The sequence below is a fragment of the Symphodus melops genome (assembly GCF_947650265.1).
Source record: "Symphodus melops genome assembly, chromosome: 4".
Classification (NCBI taxonomy): Eukaryota; Metazoa; Chordata; class Actinopteri; order Labriformes; family Labridae; genus Symphodus; species Symphodus melops.
Window position 1 is genome coordinate 1,149,719 of NC_136694.1, and position 23,233 is coordinate 1,172,951.

The 23,233-nt window shown below is 43.6% G+C and overlaps 1 protein-coding gene across 1 annotated transcript; it reads right to left on the reverse strand.

Moving 5' to 3' along the window:
• Positions 1-1,560: 1,560 nt before the first annotated feature.
• LOC306823070 (protein NLRC3-like) lies at positions 1,561-15,489 on the reverse strand (the record flags this gene model as incomplete). The annotated part of the gene is made up of 5 exons (XM_079342437.1): positions 15,286-15,489; positions 12,828-14,774; positions 10,533-10,706; positions 9,253-9,426; positions 1,561-1,747 (listed from the first exon to the last, which is right to left on the reverse strand). The coding sequence occupies exons 2-5, from the start codon at positions 14,753-14,755 to the stop codon at positions 1,561-1,563; spliced, it is 2,463 nt and encodes an 820-aa protein (XP_079198563.1). The 5' UTR covers positions 14,756-14,774; positions 15,286-15,489.
• Between the last annotated feature and the right edge of the window lie 7,744 nt (positions 15,490-23,233).

Sequence of the window (23,233 nt, forward strand, 5' to 3'; positions counted from 1 at the left end):
TATATTTGATTTGATGTTATTTTTGAATGTTTCATTTAAAATGTCATGAAAAAGAAACCTGAGCAGGTGAAGTCTGAACTGTCCATGCTGAACTTAAGACAATGTGTAAAAGGGAAGTTGTAAATGTTCCTGATAAAGAAAAAGAAAGTGTTGCATCAGGTCCCTTACAGGACCCAAAATGTACCCAACCTAATCTTCAGAACTGAGAACCGTACCCAACCCAAATGTTTGTGTAGCGTTACAGCCCGAGTAGAGACACAGCTGATAGTAAAATCATTTCATCAAGTTCTCAACAAATCAAAATGTGAACCATGTTTGAACAGCATCCCCCCCTTTTTAAAAGCAGGAATAAGACGGGGGTCCTTCATGTTGTAGCTCACCTCTTTTTATGTCTGATTATTTGATGTTTCTGTAAAAGTCTGACAGAGTTGACTCAAATCTGGGACACAACTTTAACAGGTCCAAATGTTCCTAAAAACAACATTTTAAAGTGTCGTTGACTATAATAGTATTTTACACCTTTAGTATCAGAAGGTTTTATAGTTTGAAGAGTTTGACTCTTTTTTAAATAGTTAAAAGATTTTAATTGTTTTCTGCCATCGGGCAGGTTTAGACATGAAACAAAGAAATCAGAACCAACATTTGGGATTTCAAATTAGTTTAATCATAAAAATCGTTTAAAGGGATTTTCTTTTAAAAAAGGGATAAGTTCATTTGTAAGAGGTATTTTTAAGTTTGTTTGTCTGGGACATGATGTTTCCCAATTCTCAAGAATGGGTGAAATTCAAACACAGTCAACACAGTTTCTATTATATTCATATCTATATTACTGTCAGTGATCTTACTTCAGAGTCTCCAGTCTGCAGTTTGGACTCTGCAGTCCCTCACACAGCAGCTTCACTCCTGAATCCTGCAGGTTGTCATTTTTAGTCAGGTCCAGCTCTCTGAGATGGGAGGAGTTGGACTTCAGAGCTGAGGCCAGAGAAGAACAGCTGATCTCTGACAACCTGCAGTGCTCCAATCTGAATAAAGAATAAAAGAAGAATAAAAATAATGTGTAATCCAGTCTCATGTGTTCAGCTTGTGATGAGTATCTCAACATCACTTTGTCCGGATGAATCAAGTTTTCTCTAAATGATTAGAGGATCATTTCTGATTGTGTATTCATTAAATCTAAATCCTCCAAATGTCAGCTCAACATTCATCCAGCTGTTCATGTGCACAGATGAAGAACAGGCTGCTGATCTCAGTCAGCTCTGTGATCTTACTACATTTATCAAATCAAACATTATTCAATCACAAGTCTTCATGATTTCACTTCTTAACAGAACCAGAGGAAACCAGAGGCTTCATGTGCACCTTGTTCAACTTTACTTCACAGAGTCACAAAAACATTTTCACATCAAATCTCTAAATTATTCAGAAACTTCAAGAATAATAAATCTCCTAAATCATTAAATATCCAGAGATTTAAATTCAGACAAATACTGAAAATATATAAATCCTGAAATGTGCAACAATGGAGGATGTGGATTGAAATGATTCAAATGAATGACACAGTCAGTGATCTGACCTCAGAGTCTCCAGTCTGCAGTTTGGACTCTGTAGATAATCACACAGCAGCTTCACTCCTGAATCCTGCAGCTTGTTCCAGTTCAGCTCCAGCTCTCTGAGATGGGAGGGGTTGGACTTCAGAGCTGAGGCCAGAGAAGAACAGCTGATCTCTGACAAACTGCAGGCCCTCAATCTGAATAAAGAATAAAAGAAGTAAATGTAGATGACAGTGAGCTTTATACGTGAATGTGTGATGTTGTCCACATGAACACACTGATGTGATCATCATCTATTCATTCACACATTGAAGACTTCATAGTGATTCATTCATGTTTTTGTACTTCCTGATCATTCTTAGATTGAAACGTACAATATGTTGAATTTTATTAGAATCTTTACATTTAAATATCTGAATTCATTTCAAATGGACTAAACCCATGTTATATATCCAGTGTTTCATGGTTTACAGCTTTGAGGAGGGAGGACTTAAGTTTGAATTTTGACAATAACAGTCAACAATGAAGTCTTGAAGCATTGTGATGCTAAAGTGTTTGTTCAGCATGCTGGTAACTGTAAGAGTGGACTGAATCTATTTGATATTAATATGAGGCTGTGATAGAGCTGTCACCTTTCTCTCCTCCTTTCTTCTCTGAGGGAGAAACTCTTCATCCTTACATTTGGACTTTAGGAGCTCTCTTAAGGACTGACATGCTTTGTGAATAACCTTGATCTTTACCAGGATCTAGTCTTTAATCTAAGTAGAAATGTAGCTGCAGCGTGTTCCAGCTCCAGCTGTCTGCCACTGTGGCTGAAACTTCTCTTCTCCCTTCTGTTGTCCTCGTGCCCTGCTGTCACTCTCCACTCTTCTCAGGACTGTTTTCATTTCAATCTTGATTTGAACCCGTCTGTTGTCGGGATCTGATGCTTTTAAACCCGTGAACCAAAAGTATTTTTCATGACAGAAAGCCTGGGCTAAAATCTGTGTGCCAGTGCACAATTCAAGTGTAGCGAGCGCTCACAGGAGTGACAGCAGTGAAGCTGTCGGGTACGTTGACAACACGTCCAACTTATTAAAGCAGTCAAAAAGATAGCACGCCAACGTGAACATCACTGCAAGCAGGAACAAAGAGAGTGTGGAGCAAAGCCAAGTCTCCTTTGCATTTAAACAGCCTCTTGATAATAATTCTGAACGGGCCAAAGACATAACAAACACCACTGCTGTTTTTATTACAGGGGATTACATGCAGAATGGGACTTTGTGTTTTTACAGCTTCTTATATTGACAGAGGGAACTATGAATAGTTGTGAGATGAAACTGTCCCAGCTTTATTTTGTGCTCTAAAAAGTGCTGACTTCATAAACAGAAAGGTGTCAGTGTTTGTCTCTGTCATTTAAAACACATCTTTTTATATACACTATAGGCTATATGGATGATTTTATTTCATTCATTTCTTTTATTGATTGGAGACTCTGTTGGTTATAAGTATATTTGATTTAATGTTATTTTTGAATGTTTCATTTCAAATGTCATGAAAAAGAAACCTGAGCAGGTGAAGTCTGAACTGTCCATGCTGAACTTAAGACAATGTGTAAAAGGGAAGTTGTAAATGTTCCTGATAAAGAAAAAGAAAGTGTTGCATCAGGTCCCTTACTGGACCCAAAATGTACCCAACCCAATCTTCAGAACTGAGAACCGTACCCAACCCAAATGTTTGTGTTGTCACGCCCTCCACCTCTGCCAGTGGTTAGTGGCAGCTCTCTCCCTCTTTCTCTTGTTTCTCTCTTTTTTGCTCTTAGGAGGGCGTGCACTCGGCTGGTGGTGTATGACGATCAGGTGTGGCTATGGCTGATCAGCGGATGAGACGCAGCTGAGCGGAATTAGTGGCTGCAGCAGTTTGCATTTAAGGAGCCTCCAGCCTGCTGTCCAGTGCCGGACCGTGATCAGTTACCGTCAGTATTCCGACCGCTGTGCATGCCTCGTCTCTACACTTTGCTGTTTCTGCTTCTAACACCCTGTTCCTCTGTGCAGTTGGATTCTCTGCAGTCACGGAGGTTTTCAACTCAGCCGTCTCCACTCACAGCCTGCAGCTACTCTACAACACCCTCGGATTCGTCACGACTCGTCAGCGGCAGTTCGGACGCCACCGGCCTTGCTTCCCCCTCCTTTGTTTATCCAAGCTAAGTGTTAGTTGTAGACTTATAACTCGACTCGCGTCTGAGTCCTTTGTGTTGCCTTTGCTTTTGTTTTTAGCATTAGCTACCTCGTGTTAGCACGACGCTTTAATTTTCTCTTTGGCTGTTAGTCGCTCTTTGTTTTGCCCGTTAATAGTTATTACCTCGCCTGTTTTTTATCGGGTTGAGCGTTCTTCGTTGTGGTGTCATTTTGTATTTTTGTAATATGGATTCTGGATTCTTGCTAGGACTTGGTGTTACAATCCCATGATGATCAGTTCAGTCATAATGAAGGAGGTGTTCTCTGAGTGGGGTTGGATTACGAGATTTGGAGCTTGACCGCCTGGTGCCACCAGTCCAACACATCCTCAGTTGTGTACCACAGAGTCTTAGGGCGTTTCGGCCTTTTATCACAAGACGCCCTCCTCCGTGGCTGGCCCGCCACAGGCTGATCAGACCCGGGCGTGTGTCACACTGGGGGCACCCTGCAGTCTTTTAGCAGCCCAAACGGTCTCCTTTCTCTTCATCCTCAACCAATGACTGCTCCTTTCAGCAACACTGGCTAGCTCCTTGATGGCCTTCCGTTGAGTCTGCCCTCTGATGCCGACCTCCTTCAGGAGCCTTGTGGTGGAACTGGCTACAAATCCCCTACAGCCAACCTCTACTGGTCGCACCTTAACGCTCCAGCCCCGATCCTCTGCATCAGCTGCTAAGTTGGCATACCGCAGGCTCTTCCTTTCGTAAGCTTCATCGATGGCCTCCTCCCACGGTACTGTCAATTCAATGATGAAGACTCGTCGACAGGATGTGGACCAGAGGACCAAGTCTGGGCGCAGGTTGGTCATTGCAATTTCCGGTGGGAAAGTGAGCCTCTGGCCTAGGTCAACGCTCATTTCCCAATCCCGGGCTGCATCCAGTGGGCTTGAGTGGTTCAGAGACTTGATCAACTGCTTCTCTCCCTCTCGAACAAAAGCAGTTTTAGAGAAGGTAGTCAGGGGAAGATGTTTCCGGGGCATGGTGTTGGTGGTTACCCTCTTCTTTTCAAGCTCTGCCGCCAGACATTTCAGCACCTGATTGTGGCGCCATCTGCCTTGGTTGAGGCTGGTCTTGCAACCCACCAGAATGTGTTTAAGGGTTGCTGGTGCCGCACACTGGGGACAGGCTGGGTCCTCTCCAAACCAGAGATGTAAATTAGTTGGAGAGGGTAGGGTGTCATATGTTGCTCTTATAATGAAACTGACCCTGTTGGCCTCCATGCTCCACATTTCGCTCCACGTGATTTTCCTCCTTTCCACACCTTCCCATTTCTACTTGACTTGGGAGACTGCGGTTGCACGTCTGGCTGCTTCTTCTTCTTCTTCCTCCTCAACCACCAGCTGCCGACGTTCAGATGGTGTTGCCTTCTGCCATGTGGGTGTTGTTGTTCCTAGTCCTAGGCCCTGTCTTCCTTGTTGGACTTTCCCCACTATGTCTCGGTGTCTTAGAGCCGCTTTCGCCTGTGCCACTGCTGTCACAGGCCTCCATTTCCTACCTGTTGCCAGGGTGATAGTGGCACCTCTGACAAAAGGATCCCTGGAATCTGTGAGCGTCATCTCAAGCCTTGTTTTAGCACATTTGTACTCCTCCACCAAGCTTGAAATTGGCAGTGAGAGGGCTCCATTACCATACAGGCCTATGGTGCTGAGGCATTTGGGTAGTCCCAGCCATTTCCTCACTTGTGCGTTCACCAATTGCTCCAACCGATTCACATGAGAGAGGGTGATCTCGTACATAGATAAAGGCCACATGAGACGAGGCAGCAGTCCAAACTGGAAACACCACAGCTTTAACTTGCCTGGGAGAGCAGTGTTGTTGATTTGCTTGAGGCCACAGATGGTGTCCTGCTTGAGTTGTTCCACTTGGTTGGTATCCTTGAGATTTGCGTTATACCAGCGGCCAAGGCTTTTGATGGGCTTCTCCTGTATCGTTGGTATCGGCTCATCATTGATGTGGAACCTCTCATTGGACAGTTGGCCTTTGACCAAAGAGATACTGCGGGACTTACTGGGTTTAATCTCCATTCGTGCCCATCTGATGTTTGTCTGGAGTTTGTCCAGTAGTCGTCTGGTGCATGCCTTTGTTGTGGTTATGGTCGTCATGTCATCCATATATGCCCTGATTGGAGGAAGTCGCAGCCCACTCTTCAGACGTTCTCCTCCTACCACCCATCGGGATGCTCGAATAATGAGCTCCATGGCCATTGTGAAAGCAAGTGGAGAAATTGTGCAGCCTGCCATTATCCCTACTTCCAGGCGCTGCCAGGTAGTTGTAACAGACTGTGCTGTAACGCAGAACTGGAGGTCCTGGAAATAGGTTCTGACGAGTCTTGTGATGTCCTCTGGGATTTGAAAGAAGTCAAACGCTGCCCACAGCACCTCGTGAGGCACTGACCCGAAAGCATTTGCGAGGTCTAAAAAGACCACATGTAGATCTCTTTTCTCCTTCTTGGCTGTTTGTACCTGGTGCCAGATGGTATTGGCATGCTCCAGACATCCTGAGAAGCCACCTATGCCTGCCTTCTGCACTGAGGTGTCCACAAAATTGTTACGTTGCAGGAATACTGAAAGTCTTTTCGCCACAACACTAAAGAATATCTTTCCTTCCACATTGAGAAGATTGATCTGACGGAATTGGTCTATCGTTGAGGAGTTCTTCTCTTTTGGAATTAGGGTTCCTCCTGCCCGTCGCCAAGCCTTAGGTATGATACATTTTTCCCATGCCACTTTCATTAGCTTCCAGAGGTACTTCCTGACGCCTGGCGTGTTCTTATAAAGCCTATATGGGACGCCGTTGGGCCCGGGGGCCGATGATGTTCTTGCCCGCTTTATTGCACTCTCAACCTCGCTCCATGTAGGGGGCTTCGAGTCCATCTGGTGCATAGGTGGTTGGATTGGTGGCATATCATCAGGAATTATGACAGGTTCATGCCTTTGGTTGTCAGAATAGATCTTCTTCAGGTGCTCCTCTAATTCCCTAACAGGGACTTTGAGGGTCCCGGTTTTCTCCTTGGCAAAGATGTCCTTGACGAACCTGTAGGGATCTCTATAGAAGGCAGTCCTCACTCGCTCCTTCTTCTTGCGTTGCCTTCTCAGGCATTCTGCTCTCCTCAGTGTTGCTAGGCGTTGCTTGATGTCTGCCTGTAACTCCTCCAGCCCATTCCTTTCGGTTCTTGTGGCCTTCTTCCACTGCTTCTTTAGGCCTCTTCTTTCTTTCACCAGCCGCTCAATTTCTTGCTGTCTTCTGGACATGGGCTTGGTTGAGGGTTCTTTCTGTGTGCTGCTTTTAACCCCAAATCTCTCTGCGCCATAGGTATAGATGATCTCTCCCATCTTGTCCAGCTTTCTTTCGACACCACCTTTGAGACCTTCTAGGAGATGGACAAGGTCTATATCGGTGTTTTCCCACTCTTTGTTCTGGCAGGATTTAGGCCACATAATCAGAGGCTTCCGTCCCTCCATCTTCCGTTCTATTGCAAGCTGCGGCTGGGTGGGCTCACTACTCTGCTCAGTACATGATTCCATAAGGGGATTTGTGACCGGCTGTGCTTCCTCTGGGGTTCTGATACCCTGTGGGCTGTGGTGAGCATCCTGCCACTGGGTTTCAATCGACTGATTTGACCTACCTCTAAGGAAGTAATGGTCAATGCGAGGCCCCTTTTGGAGCTGCTTCAGGCACCTTTTCCTCCCCTGATGAATCTTGAGACCCTTTTCTGATGTTATCTTTTTCCAGCCGCAGGTGCAGCTTTGTAGCTTGTGTCCTGCCAGTGCCGTTTCTTCATTAGTTACTGTGCTAGTCATCAGAGTCGTCGTCATTTCCGTTCCGTGGTCTGTTACCGTGTGGTCTACCGATGAGTCATCTTGCGCCCCCGCTCTCGCAGACTCTAGGGGTGTTATTCCTCTTGAGGTTTTTGTAGCCAAAGTAGGGTAGATCCAATTCACTGCATAGCGATTGGTTCCTGCCGACATGGGTAGCTAACCCATGTCAGCCCCGACGGGGTCTATTTCCTCCTGTCAGCTGTCTCTTCAGGCTGTCACCAGGTCTTTCCCCGGTCGTCAGCTGCCCTTTCGCAGCAGTCACTGGCTTGACACCAGATGTTCAGGATTCTTGCTAGGACTTGGTGTTACAATCCCATGATGATCAGTTCAGTCATAATGAAGGAGGTGTTCTCTGAGTGGGGTTGGATTACGAGATTTGGAGCTTGACCGCCTGTTGCCACCAGTCCAACACATCCTCAGTTGTGTACCACAGAGTCTTAGGGCGTTTCGGCCTTTTATCACAACACGCCCTCCTCCGTGGCTGGCCCGCCACAGGCTGATCAGACCCGGGCGTGTGTCACACTGGGGGCACCCTGCAGTCTTTTAGCAGCCCAAACGGTCTCCTTTCTCTTCATCCTCAACCAATGACTGCTCCTTTCAGCAACACTGGCTAGCTCCTTGATGGCCTTCCGTTGAGTCTGCCCTCTGATGCCGACCTCCTTCAGGAGCCTTGTGGTGGAACTGGCTACAAATCCCCTACAGCCAACCTCTACTGGTCGCACCTTAACGCTCCAGCCCCGATCCTCTGCATCAGCTGTTATTATTAATTTTTACTTCGGTCCTCCGAGTCTCTCTGTCTGCACTTGAGCCTCAATACGTCCCGTAACATGTGTAGCGTTACAGCCCGAGTAGAGACACAGCTGATAGTAAAATCATTTCATCAAGTTCTCAACAAATCAAAATGTGAACCATGTTTGAACAGCATCCCCCCCTTTTTTAAAAGCAGGAATAAGACGGGGGTCCTTCATGTTGTAGCTCACCTCTTTTTATGTCTGATTATTTGATGTTTCTGTAAAAGTCTGACAGAGTTGAGTCAAATCTGGGACACAACTTTAACAGGTCCAAATGTTCCTAAAAACAACATTTTAAAGTGTCGATTACTATAATAGTATTTTACACCTTTAGTATCAGAAGGTTTTATAGTTTGAAGAGTTTGACTCTTTTTTTGAATAGTTTAAAGTTTTTAATTGTTTTCTGCCATCGGGCAGGTTTAGACATGAAACGAAGAAATCAGAACCAACATTTGGGATTTCAAATTATTCATCATTTAAATCTTTTAAAGGGATTATCATTAAAAAAGGAATAAGTTGGGGTCGCCGGTGGCGCAGCGGCAGTGCGCGCGACCCCATACATTGAGGCTCAGTCCTCACGCGCGGGCGGCCCGGGTTCGCGTCCGGCCTGTGGCCCATCTCCCGCATGTCTCTCCCCACTCTCCCTCCCTGGTTTCCGACTCTATCCACTGTCCTCCCTCTATCATTAAAGGCAAAAAGGCCCAAAACAAATTAAAAAAAATAATAATAAAAAAAAAGGAATAAGTTCATTTGTAAGTGGTATTTTTAAGTTTGTTTGTCTGGGACATGATGTTTCCCAATTCTCAAGAATGGGTGAAATTCAAACACAGTCAACACAGTTTCTATTATATTCATATCTATATTACAGTCAGTGATCTGACCTCAGAGTCTCCAGTCTGCAGTTTGGACTCTGCAGATAATCACACAGCAGCTTCACTCCTGAATCCTGCAGGTTGTTGTCTCTCAGGTTCAGCTCTCTGAGATGGGAGGGGTTGAACATCAGAGCTGAGGCCAGAGAAGAACAGCTGATCTCTGACAAACTGCAGCTCCACAATCTGAATAAAGAATAAAAGAAGTAAATGTAGATGACAGTGAGCTTTATACATGAATGTGTGATGTTGTCCACATGAACACACTGATGTGATCATCAGCTGTTCATTCCAACATTGAAGGTCTTCACAGTGATTCATTCATGTTTATGTACTTCCTGATCATTCTTAGATTGAAACGTACAATATGTTGAATTTTATTAGAATCTTTACATTTAAATATCTGAATTCATTTCAGTTATATATCTTATTTTTGTTGACTACTTACATCACATCAAATATTTCCAACAGTGATCAGAGTCAGAGAAATATTAGAGATGTAACTGGACATGTCTTGTCTTGGCAGCAGATTAAGGCTGGGAGATATATCCAGTATTTAAGATAGATGGATATATATTCAAACATGATATAAGACAATATCTTTATTAAGGATATAGTTCATGTTGCATTAAAATATGGTTCTACACGTCTTCTGTAGAGCTGACAGTTCATCTCTCTCTCAAAAAAAGAACTCGATGGATAACAAAGCAACAAGTGTTTATTGAGGACAGCCAGAATAGTAGTTATTTAGCTGACTCTTATTCCCAGCATGCTCTGCAACAGCTAACACATAGGTGTGAAGTTTAGGGTGAATAAAAGCAGTCGTCTCCCATTCTTCTCTCTCTTCAAATGCTTCCAGAATCCAGAGACACAAGTCTACTCCTGCTTCACAGCACGCTGCTATTTCTTTCAATGTTTCGGCGTGCAGGCAACCCGAGGCCTCAAGGAATGACAGTGTTCTGAATCCCCAGCTTGCATCATCCATTGAACGCATCTCGATGGAGATTCTCGCAGAGCGTCTTATTCACAGACCGAATTAAAAACGGTATTTAGAGAGTGTAAAGATCACGTCTGGTTCCATCCAGCATTTTGAGTCAACAAAGGTTTGTAGGATATACCATCAACCTGAACACTTTGTGTTCTGCTGCACAAGTAGTTGCTAAACCACATGACAGCTTTTGTTTGTTTGTCTGGGACATGATGTTTCCCAATTCTTGAGAAGGGGTGAAATCCAAACACATTCAACACAGTTTCTATTATATTCATATCTATATTACAGTCAGTGATCTTACATCAGAGTCTCCAGTCTGCAGTTTGGACTCTGCAGTCCCTCACACAGCAGCTTCACTCCTGAATCCTGCAGATTGTTGTAGCTCAGCTCCAGCTCTCTGAGATGGGAGGGGTTGGACTTCAGAGCTGAGGCCACAACGTCACAGTGAGTCTTTGAGAGTCCACAGTCAGAAAGTCTGTAGTGACACATAAAATAGAAAATTAATAGTCATGAAAGAAGCGTTGATATTCACGTCTCACATCTGATGATTGAAGTTTGACAGGTCCTGTTTGGTCTTAACTTTACACATCAGTGGAATCTCTCACTGACACAAAAAGTCTCCTCACTGCTTTTCAAACCTGCACATTCTTCATCTTTCAATCATTTACTAAATGTTACAGATGTGTAACCCTGCTGCTAAAACAGCTTAAAAAGAGTTATTAAAAGAGTCATAAACAACATCATTATTGCTTTAGTTCATCAGTTCATGTTGTATTTATTTGATGTAACACACTCGAGCTGTGATTACTAAGTCGGTGAGTTTATTGTTGCAGTTTTGTACGACTAAAATCAACAGTAGTTTTGCAGTGCAGATTGATGTGCAGCAAAGTAAAAGTCTGTGATGCAGGACGAGAGTTTCTTTTTTTATGAAGCCAGAGTGAGTAAGAGAGGGTCACCATGTTGTCACCATGTTAAATGTAGAAGTTGATAAACAGCAGAACTAAGTGATAAAGATGGACAGAGGATAATTCATCAGTTAGGAGTGAGAAGAGTTCCTGTAGAAGTCATGAAACTGAGTGAAGTGTGTGTCATCTTAAAAAGCTGCACTTCACATGTCTCAGTCAGCCAGCTGCTCACTTCATTGTGCTCGTTTTTCTGCCTGTTAGCAAACAAGTTATGGCTTTGCAAAGTCATTCAAACCAGTTCATGTGATTTAGTGATCCTCGAACTCATAAAGGTAAACATCATTCATGCTCATGATTTCATTTAGAGGTCAAAATCCCTATTTGACTCAAACAAAGCTGCTCCTCCTTAAACTGTGTGTGTGTGTGTGTTTGTGTGTGTGTGTGTGTGTGTGTGTGTGTGTGTGTGTTGTATGGTTACTGTGCTCACGACCTCGCTCCTCCAGAACCTAGAAAGACGTGCATTTATCCAGGAGGGTTACACATGGAAACACATGGAGTTTGATTTAGGATGAGCTCATGTCTATAGTGATCTAAAGTGGGATCTATTCAGAGGACTCTCTCTGCAGTAGAAAACCATTTGAAACTCATTGAACAGTAACTCTGGAGGAGGACCATCTCATTCTCCAGCCGTCTGACTCACTTCTATAAAGGTGAAAATACAGAGACTGCTGCAGAATGATCCAGAAATCAAACAAGTCAGCAAAGAATCAAATGTAGTGAGGTGAAGGATCTCCTGTAAGAACACTTTATCTGTGATCTACCTGCTGACATGTTCAGAGATGATGCTCATGATTGATTAGTAATGCCTGCAGAGGCTGGAAGGGGGCGCTCACAGCATCTGATATCTCTCTTTTCAGGGATTAACACTATCACACATCTCAGTCACTTCTTTGGGAATTCTCTCCTGAATGTGTTCACAAAAAAACTATCAAAAACATTTATGAACTCAGGACAAAAACCTCAAAAACATCACGTATGAAAAAAACTACCACTGACTGTTTCTCCTGAACATGAACAGAGGAACAGTTTTTAGTGACCAGAGAGGATTTACTTTAGTTTATTAAATTATTACATAGGGCTGGGAAATTAATTTAAAATTATTACAAACCGACTTTCAGAACAATTAATCGATGTCATCTCGCCCATGTCAATTATTTCAATTATTTTCAGGACAGAGTCACATGAAGACACGTCCAATCCACAACCTGGAAGTTTGAACACATTTTGTCTTCATGGAAGACGACGTCCAACAAAAACAAGTCAAATGAAAACACTGAAGAAAAAAGTTTCTCTGTTAGAGAAGTTAATTTCTCCTTTCAAACTAAAATGTGTGGTTTTCATTTCAAGAGATGATTTGATTTCAATTCCAAATATTCACTTAATAACCACTCGATAGTTCATCAGATATTCACTCTTTCATTAGACAAATATCCCAGCTTTAATAGTGGAGCACATTTACAATAGAGACCATGTCAGTGAACTATGAGGGAAAAAACTCAAACTAAATCATCTTTTATTGATCTTAACTGAAGTCAAATGTTCAATAAATGGTGATATTGGTTTGAGGTCATATCACCCAGCACTATTAGTACATGACACTGATTTATAATGCTCATCACATCTGGACTTACTTTGCCTTCCTGCAGTTCCTCACAGCTGGAATCAGTCTCTGTCGTCCTTGGACTGATGTTTTGTACTTGATCAGGTCCAACTCATCCAGAACCTCCTCGGACATCTGCAGCATGTAGGCCAGAGCAGAGCAGTGGATCTCAGAGAGTTTCTTCTCTGATCTGTTCTCTGACTTCAGGAACTGTTGGATCTCCTGATGGACTGAGAGGTCCTTCATCTCCGTCAGACAGTGGAAGATGTTGATGCTTCTGTCAGGAGAGATATCATCACTGTTCATCTTCTTCAGGTTGTTGATGACTCTCTGGATCAGTTCTGGACTGTTGTCTGTCTGACCCAGCAGGCCTCCTAAGAGTCTCTGGTTTGACTTCAGAGAAAGACCATGAAGGAAGCGAACAAACAGGTCCAGGTGACCGTTCTTACTTTGAAGGGATTTCTCCATTGCTTCCTTTAGGAGAACATCAAGAGTTGAATCTACATGAGTTTCTCCCAGAAAAGCCTCCAGTACTGTTGTGTTCCTGTTGGTGAAACAGTGGAACATGTAGACTGCAGCCAGAAACTCCTGAACGCTCAGATGAACAAAGCAGTAGACTGTTTTCTGGAAGATCACACACTCTGTTTTGAAGATCTCTGTGCAAACTCCTGAGTACACCGAGGCCTCTGTGACATCCAGACCACACCACTCCAGGTCTTCTTGGTAGAACATGATGTTTCCGTTCTCCAGATGTTCAAACGCCAGCCTCCCCAGCTTCAGAAGAACTTCCCTGTCGGCCTCCGTCAGCTCATGTAGACTCATCTGATGTCCCTCGTACTTGTTCTTCTTCCTCTGTGTCTGAACCAGCAGGAAGTGTGAGTACATGTCAGTCAGGGTCTTGGGCAGCTCTCCTCTCTGCTTTGTGCTCATCATGTGCTCCAGAACTGTGGCAGTGATCCAGCAGAAGACCGGGATCAGACACATGATGTGGAGGCTCCTGGAGGTCTGGATGTGTGAGATGATTCTTCTGGCCAGATCTTCATCACTGAACCTCCTCCTGAAGTACTCCTCCTTCTGGGCGTCAGTGAAGCCTCGTACTTCTGTTACCCTGTCAACACATGAAGGAGGGATCTGATTGGCTGCTGCAGGTCGAGAAGTGATCCAGATGAGAGCTGAGGGGAGCAGATTCCCCTTGATGAGGTTTGTGAACAGTGTGTTTAACGATGACTTCTGTGTGACATCAGACACAACCTCCCTGTTTGTGAAGTCCAATGACAGTCTGCTTTCATCCAGGCCGTCAAAGATGAACAACAGTTTACAGACAGTGAGCGTCTCTGCTGCCAGCTTCTGTAATGTTGGATGGAAAACACGGAGCAGCTCAAGAAGACTGTAGCGCTGATCTCTGACCAAGTTCAGCTCCCTGAATGAAAGCAGGATCAGCAGACTGACGTCTTGGTTCTCTGAGCCCTCGGCCCAGTCCAGAGTGAACTTCTGCACTGAGAAGGTTTTTCCAACACCAGCCACGCCGTTTGTCAGAACCACTCTGATGGGTTTCTGTTGGTCGGGTTGAGCTTCTGTCTTTGGTTCCTGTTGGTCGGGTTGAGCTTCGGTCTTTGGTTCCTGTTGGTCGAGTTGAGCTCCTGTCTTTGGTTCCTGTTGGTCGGGTTGAGCTCCTGTCTTTGGTTCCTGTTGGTCAGGTAAGGCTTTAAAGATGTCCTGGCACTTGATTGGAGTCTCATGGACGGTCTTCTTTTTATAGTCTGTCTCCATCTGTCTCACCTCATGTTGGGTGTTCACCTCTTCACTCTGCCCCTCTGTGATGTGGAGCTCAGTGTAGATCCTTTTGAGGGAGGCTCTACTTCCTGTTTCATCACTTCCTTCAGTCACATGTTCACATCTCGTCTTCAGACTGACCTTATGTTGATGTAAAACCTCCTCTTGCTCTAAACTCACCTCCATGATCTGATCTGAAGTCAGTCTGAGAAGAAACACAGAAACACTCACTGAGAGATCAACACAAGAGAAACAGGAGACATGATCTAACACACACACACACACACACACACACACACACACAAAGACACACCCACAGACACACACGAGCGAACACACACAGTCACACACACACAAACACAAAGACACACACGAACATACAGACATGACCGAACAGACACACACACACACACACAGACACAACTGTACAGACACACACAGTCTCACACACACACACACACACACACACACACACACACACAAAGACACACACGAACATACAGACATGACCGTACACACACACACACACACACACACACAAAGACACACACACACAGACACAAAGACATGCGAACACACACACACACACACACACACACACACACAGCTCATATGAATGTAAGCTGTGACGTCATTAGAAAGTGTCTGTGTTCAGTTGACAGGAGGAAACTGAGAGTACAGAAGTGAAGATATGAAAACTGTGGATAAACACTCACCCTGCTTCACTCTTTACTTCTCTCTTCACTTCTGTCCACAAAATGTCTGAACTCACTGAACACTTTCACTGTCCCGCCTCCTCTCATGAGTCTGGATCACGTGTTGCTCCTCCCTCCTCCACTTACAGGAAATGAGCTGCTGTGTGTGTGTGTGTGTGTGTGTGTGTGTGTGTGTCTGTGTGTGTGTGTGTGTGTGTGTGTGTGTGTGTGTGTGTGAAATATTTCCTCCATAAACCACCGACTCGTTTCTCATCATCTCACCAGTGTTAACTGATAATTATTATTGAAGAGCTTTTTCTAACACACATTTTTACAGCTCCCTTAAAGAGAATTGAATTTGACTGTAAAATAAACAGCAATGATAAAAAACACTCAGCTGAATTGTAGCAGCCCTTTTATTATGAGCAGGCTTCATGCAGCCATAGCAAAGTGCTTTCTCCTTTACAAAGGTTTTTCTCTCATCCAGAGCCTTGGACATGAACTTTGAACAAACATGGAGCTGATGCCTGGAGTCATAGCAGAACAGACATGGGGGGCCTTGTGGATCCTTTGTTTACCTCTTTGCTCTCATTATTTGCAGCTACCTGTGTGCTGACAACATTAGCTCTGTCCCTACTAGCATAACTTTGTTTGTTCACAGTGGGTTCTGGGGGATGAAGGGCATTAAAGGAAGTGATGGGGTTACAAGCTGTTTGGGCTTCCATAGACATGAAGTTAGCAAAATCATGAAAACTGGGGAAATCTTCATGACTGTGCAGAGCTTCAGTAACCTTTCTGTTCCATCGGGAAGCTTCCCAATCTGGCACTTTTTGGACTAGCCGCTGATTCTCCTCGCAGTCATTTAGGATTTGGAGACCCTTCACCTGTGGCATGGCTTCTTGACAAGTGTGAGAGCCATATACAGTAAAACTTTGAATATGATTTTGGTTCAAATTATAGAAATTTCCTGTGTTAAAAGTTGAGGGTAAAATCTAACATTAAAAATCTAAATATTGCTTTAAGGTAAAGTTGAGTTGATAAAACAATTTAAAAACATAAATAGAGATTACAAATGTTTACGTTTGAATTAACACCAAGTAAAAACATGATTTAATTTGGTAAAGGTAAGATCCTCCCTTTATATGGACGCCTGTGACGTTGCTCTGTGGTGTTAGCTACAGGTGTGGGAGCACACAGATTTTCTACCTGTGGACATGGACATGTAATATTCTTCCTTTGTTGCTTGGAATAAAGGACTTAAATGGATGACGTGGTCCTGGTCTTCAGTGTCAGAAACCTTGCACTCCTGTGGTTCAGTGTGACTGTGAAGTGATGTTTAAAACAGCCGCGGGACCGCAGGCAGTCGAAGTGTACAACACCTTTGTGTACAGCGGCAATGACAATAAAGAAAAGTTCAACACCGTTGTGCAGAAATTTGATGAACATTGTTCGCCGAAGAAAAATGAAACTTTTGAGCGGTATGTGTTCCGGTCACGCATGCAGCAGCATGGTGAGAGCTTTGATGCTTTTTTGACTGACCTGAAGCTGAAAGCAAAAACATGCAACTTTGGAGTATTGCAGGAATCCATGGTCCGAGACCAAATTGTGTTTGGAATACAAGACAAAAAGGTGAGGGAGAGATTGAGAGAGACTGAGCTAACCTTACATGGTGCTGTGAAGATGTGTCATGCAAGTGAACTAGCCATGCAGCATGCTAAAACATTCAGTGAGACCGCTGACAAAGATGGTTCAGCAGTAGCCACAGTATCAATGCGGACACACAAGCTGAGAGCAACTGAGGCTAAATGGAAAAACGGCTCAGACACCTTTAACTGCAAACGATGTGTGGCACTATACATGCATCCAGAAATTGCTCTGCCTATGGAAAAGTCTGCAACAAATGTAAAGGAAAAAACCATTATGCAAAACAATGCTTCTCCAAAGTCAAGCCAAGCCAAGGTGAACGTGTACACACGGTTGAAGAAACTGCTCTTTGTGACACATTTTTCGTGGGCATGGTGACAGGAAAAATCTACAGAGACTGTTCAAACTACTGTAAACAGAGTTGAGCATGACAAGTGGATACAACCACTGCATGTAAATGGAGCAGTTGATACCTTCAAACTGGACACAGGAGCAAAGGCTAATTTGGTGAGTGAGCTCGACATAAAGGCAATGAAAGTGAAGCCACACATCCATCCAAATAATAAGCTGCTTAAAGCCTACAATGGACAGCCTAGCAACACTACAGGTAAATGCAGACTGACAGTAAAAGCTAAAGGCAAAGAGCATAACATTGCATTTGTGGTAGTACCTGAGGGTCACGAGTCACTGCTAGGTGATGCAGCATGTGAAAAGCTAGGCTTAGTTAAGAGGATGTACCACATCAACAAGCATGTACAAGATGGTGTGGACTCCATAGTCAACCAGTATTCAGACATCTTTAAAGGCTTTGGTGTCCTACCAATTCACCTACAAGATACAGTTGAAAGATGATGCTAAGCCTGTAATTCATGCACCGCGGCGGGTACCAGCTCCGCTTCGAGACAAGCTCAAACAAGAACTTAACCGAATGTTGTCACTGGGAGTAATAAAGAAAGTGGAGGAGCCCACAGAATGGGTTAACTCGATGGTGTGTGTCAAGAAACCAACTGGTGATCTACGGGTGATCTACTCAGGAACAGCACAATGAAAGACTCCATAAAGTGCTGCAACACATTCAGAAATATGGACTAAAGCTTAACAGAGCAAAATGTCAGTTTGGTGTAACTGAAATCACTTTTCTCGGAGACAAACTGTCTGGAGCAGGTGTCGAGCCAGATAAAGAAAAAGTGAAAGCAATCGTTGAGATGCCAAGGCCTGAGGATAAGAAAGGTGTGTTAAGAGTGCTTGGGATGATTAATTTCATTGGTAAATTCATTCCAAACCTATCCTCAAAGACAGTTCATTTGAGACAGCTGATGCATGATGGTAGTGAGTTTAAGTGGACCGACAGTCATGAAGAGGAGTGGACAAAGCTTAAAGATACTCTTACAACAGAGCCAGTACTAGCTTACTTTGATCCATCCAAACAGACAAAGATTTCCACAGACTCATCAAAAAATGGCATAGGAGCTGTGCTACTGCAAGCTGATGAAGAAGATTGGAGACCAGTTGCTTATGCTTCAAGAACAATGACTGCAGCTGAATGCCGATACGCTCAAATTGAAAAAGAGTGTTTAGGACTTGTTTATGGGTTTAAAAAATTCCATAGTTATGTCTATGGTCTTCCAACGTTTGTGGCTGAGACAGACCACAAGCCATTAATCTCCATCATCAAGAAAAATCTCAGTGAGATGTCACCACGGATTCAAAGACTGATGATAAAGCTTCAGCGCTATGATTTCGACCTGATCTACACACCAGGTAAGCACATTGTGCTTGCTGATGCATTGTCGAGAGCCACAACACTGAGTGAGAGCTCCACAGAGACTGATGTTAATCTCCATGTGAACCTAATTGCTGAATCACTTCCAGTTTCAGACATGAAGTCCAAGCAGATTAAAGCTGAAAGATCCTGAGAAGGAATCGTAGGAACTTGCTTAAAACACAAGAGACACTGCAAGAGCATGCAGATGAAAAAGATCCACAGGTGAAGTATATTTTTTATGTTTTAAACAAAAACATAACAAGCGTCTCCGTGGAAACGGCGCCTGAATCTGAATGGAAACGTAGTGGAGAGGTTCTTAAAACGAAAAAATAATGACAGCAACGGGGGGCAGCGCTACACAAAACAGAATGCTCTTTTTAATTTCAACAAATCTACCTAACTTCATTGAGCACCTAATTTTATTGCTTTTATTGCTAAGTTTATATTGTGTTACTTATTTGACAAACATGCACTTAAACATGGTTTTATATGAGCAAAATTAATTAAATGATCTGTTCTGGAAACATCCTTCATGCTGAAGAAGCACAGGTCACTAAAAACACACTCATGCTGGGTCAAAGTCATTCCTTCCTTTAGGAGTGTTGGCTCAGTGGAGCGTTCATGTCAGAAAGCCTCGGTCACTCTGAGCTACAGTCAGACACGACACACATCTCTGTGTCCTTCTTTCAAACTCTGAATAAGACTGATCCTGTGTTCAGGGGCGGGTCCAGACTCCTTTGACAGGGGGGGCAACTGGTGCTGGTGGCACAGTGGCAGTGTGTGTGTCCCCATGCATCGAGGCTATAGTCCCCACACAGGCGGGTTCCCTCTCTCTCTCCCTGGTTTCTGACTGTATCCACTGTCCAATCCAATAAAGGCTAAAAATCCCCCATAATAAATCTTAAAAAAAAGAAGAACCACCAGCTTGGCTTCATTCGCACTGTTGCACCAACATCCTGTTGTGAAACGACTTCCTGGCATCAACATGAAGAGTCTGGTTTCCTAAGAATCAGCAGAAGTGGGCCAACACATTCTTGACTGATACACAGTAAATGTCAAAGGTGGCTGTTGGAGGGTTGAGCTGCTGGAGTCATATCCTTTGTCATATCTTTCATTTTGATTGACTGCACAGAGTCCTGATAGAACAATCTTTGGGATGAATCAGAGTCAGGCCTTCTGGTCCAACATCAGTGTTTGACCTCACTCATGCTCTTCTGGATGCTCAAGAATTCCCATAAACACTCCTGAACCTGGTGGACAGCGTTCCCAGAAGAGCTGAAGCTGTAGTTGTAGCTGCAAACAGTGGACCCACGTCATATTCAACCCTTTGGATTAACAATCTACTTTAGATGTGAGTCAAGGCAGGCGAGCCGATACTTTGTACTATTGATTGCATGTTATAAAGTTGATGGGACTTTAAATGGAGGTGTGCAGCTCATAAACGCACCTGTCATTCTATTTGATCTGTTTCTAAGGAAGCAGCTGTTCAGACTGACAATCATTAATCCACATCAGACAGTGACACACTTTATCTGCCTCCTTATCTCCTCCCTCCTCTCTCTGAATGAGCTGTGCTGGTTCCTGCTGGGTGAGGAGATGAACGTGTGCAGCACTCTCTGATCTCCATGTGACAGCATGCTGCAGAAACAGGCTTTAAAGGAAGCCAACAGATCCACTGAGACAGATTCATGTGAACAGGAAACCCTGAACAGAAGAGCAGACTGGCCTTTACTTTCATTATTACTCCCACTATTCACCCTGCACACACACACTTACTCTTTGTCTCCTCCAACAACTCCACAGTTTCTACATTTAAATCATCACAGCCAGATTTGATCAGCCTCCTGCTATTAATAATCATTACGTCATCGATCTGATTTTTAATGCTCAGGTCACTCTGCTGCAGGTGTGTGTGCGTGTGTGTGTGTGTGTGTGTGTGCGTGTGTGTTTGGTTTCCTGGTGTGTTGCAGACACCACCATCATTTCCGAGAAACTCTGAGTGAGACTCGACGAGCTGCGTGTTTCTCAGAGTCACTCCTTCTTCTTCTTTTCTTCAATGATTTTTCAGATACAGCAGCTCACACACTCATCAATATTTACATTAAGCTTTATTATGGGCTTTTATTTTGTTACTCAGTTTGACACACCCTTATATACTTACACACACACACACACACACACACACACTTGTTTGTCTGCTCTCTGCGGCCCCCTGAGAGCGTCTGCTGTCTGTCTGTCGTTCATGTGTCCTTAATGTGAAGCGCTCATGATGAAGCCTCCATGAGAAACAAGCTTCTCTCCCTCCATCAATATACACTATTTTACATCTCTTCACTACTGCACATATTTCTTTGAATTCCCCCCCGGGGACAAATTAAGTTTTTTTTATTGAAGTGAAAGAAAACAAACAGGAAGTGAAGCGTGTTGCATTGGTTCAGCACCTCCCCTGGGGGGGGGGGGAGTAGGATGGAGAGACTCAACACATCTTACCCAGAGAGAGAGAGAGAGAGAGGGGGGGGGGTAGAGAATAGAGATAACAGGATGTAGCGGTCGGTTTCTGTTTCTGGAGGTTGTTTGAGGTGAAGAGGTGGGGGCGGGGCTTCCTGTTCCTCCATCATACCAACATCACTCTAAATTTAAATGTTATTAAACTTCATTAAAGACCAAAAAGTGGATGGATTCCCACACGACTCCTGGAGTCAGGACTGAGACATCCTGCAGAGGTTCAGACTTGTCCTCTCTCTCTCTGGCAGCACATTTGAACATTTTCCCATCTAATCTAATCTATGAAAGCAGAATGACCTGTTTGTGTTGTTTGACTTCTGCGGGTGCAGAGATCAAATCTGAAACAGGTCAGAGGTCTCACACTTCAAGTTTACACATTTATGGTTATAGAATAAGACTTGACTTCCTTTACATGAACCTTTCTCTTTAATATTTACCTCAGTGTTTTTAATTTAGTGAAGCTGCCATCAGACTGCACAGCATGTGTAAGTGCTGAGCTGTTGATGTGCTTATAGCTCAGCATGTTTCAGGGGGCACAGCGGGGATTATTCATGGTTCAGGAGGGTCACAGTCAGAGGTCTCCTCCTCTGACCAAACACCTTCATTCACAGTTCACCTTCAAAAATCAGATGTTCTAAAGTTTAAATGTCAAAATACACCTTTCCCCCCCAATATGAACTTGAATAGATTCATGTCAGGGGTTAATATCAGGTCCTAACAGGTGTTTGTCAGGTGTTTGGTGAAATGAAGGGAGGTATCCACTGTTGATTCTTTGAATATTTTGATTTAAAGTCCTCTTTCTTTTTAAGGAAACCCTGAACACAGCACTCGTCTCCTTTCCACTGTTAATCAAAGAAACCATGACAAAAGACAATCAGGTCCCTGAACCTTTTAGTTCAATGAAAAAAAGTCCCTGAACCTTTTAGTTCTGAAGAGAAGTCCCTGAACCTTTTAGTTCCTGAAGAGAAGTCCCTGAACCTTTTAATTCTGAAGAGAAGTCCCTGAACCTTTTAGTTCTATGAAGAGAAGTCCCTGAACCTTTTAGTTCTTTGAAGAGAAGTCCCTGAACCTTTTAGTTCATGAAGAGAAGTCCCTGAACCTTTTAGTTCTGAAGAGAAGTCCCTGAACCTTTTAGTTCTATGAAGAGAAGTCCCTGAACCTTTTAGTTCTTTGAAGAGAAGTCCCTGAACCTTTTAGTTCTGAAGAGAAGTCCCTGAACCTTTTAGTTCTTTGAAGAGAAGTCCCTGAACCTTTTAGTTCTGAAGAGAAGTCCCTGAACCTTTTAGTTCTTAGAAGAGAAGTCCCTGAACCTTTAGTTCTTAAGAGAAGTCCCTGAACCTTTTAGTTCTATGAAGAGAAGTCCCTGAACCTTTTAGTTCTGAAGAGAAGTCCTTGAACCTTTTAGTTCTGAAGAGAAGTCCCTGAACATTTTAGTTCTTTGAAGAGAAGTCCCTGAACCTTTTAGTTCTTAGAAGAGAAGTCCCTGAACCTTTTAGTTCATGAAGAGAAGTCCCTGAACCTTTTAGTTCTTAAGAGAAGTCCCTGAACCTTTTAGTTCTATGAAGAGAAGTCCCTGAACCTTTTAGTTCTGAAGAGAAGTCCTTGAACCTTTTAGTTCTGAAGAGAAGTCCCTGAACATTTTAGTTCTTTGAAGAGAAGTCCCTGAACCTTTTAGTTCTTAGAAGAGAAGTCCCTGAACCTTTTAGTTCATGAAGAGAAGTCCCTGAACCTTTTAGTTCTTAAGAGAAGTCCCTGAACCTTTTAGTTCTATGAAGAGAAGTCCCTGAACCTTTTAGTTCTGAAGAGAAGTCCTTGAACCTTTTAGTTCTGAAGAGAAGTCCCTGAACATTTTAGTTCTTTGAAGAGAAGTCCCTGAACCTTTTAGTTCATGAAGAGAAGTCCCTGAACCTTTTAGTTCTGAAGAGAAGTCCCTGAACCTTTTAGTTCTATGAAGAGAAGTCCCTGAACCTTTTAGTTCTATGAAGAGAAGTCCCTGAACCTTTTAGTTCTATGAAGAGAAGTCCCTGAACCTTTTAGCTCTGAAGAGAAGTCCCT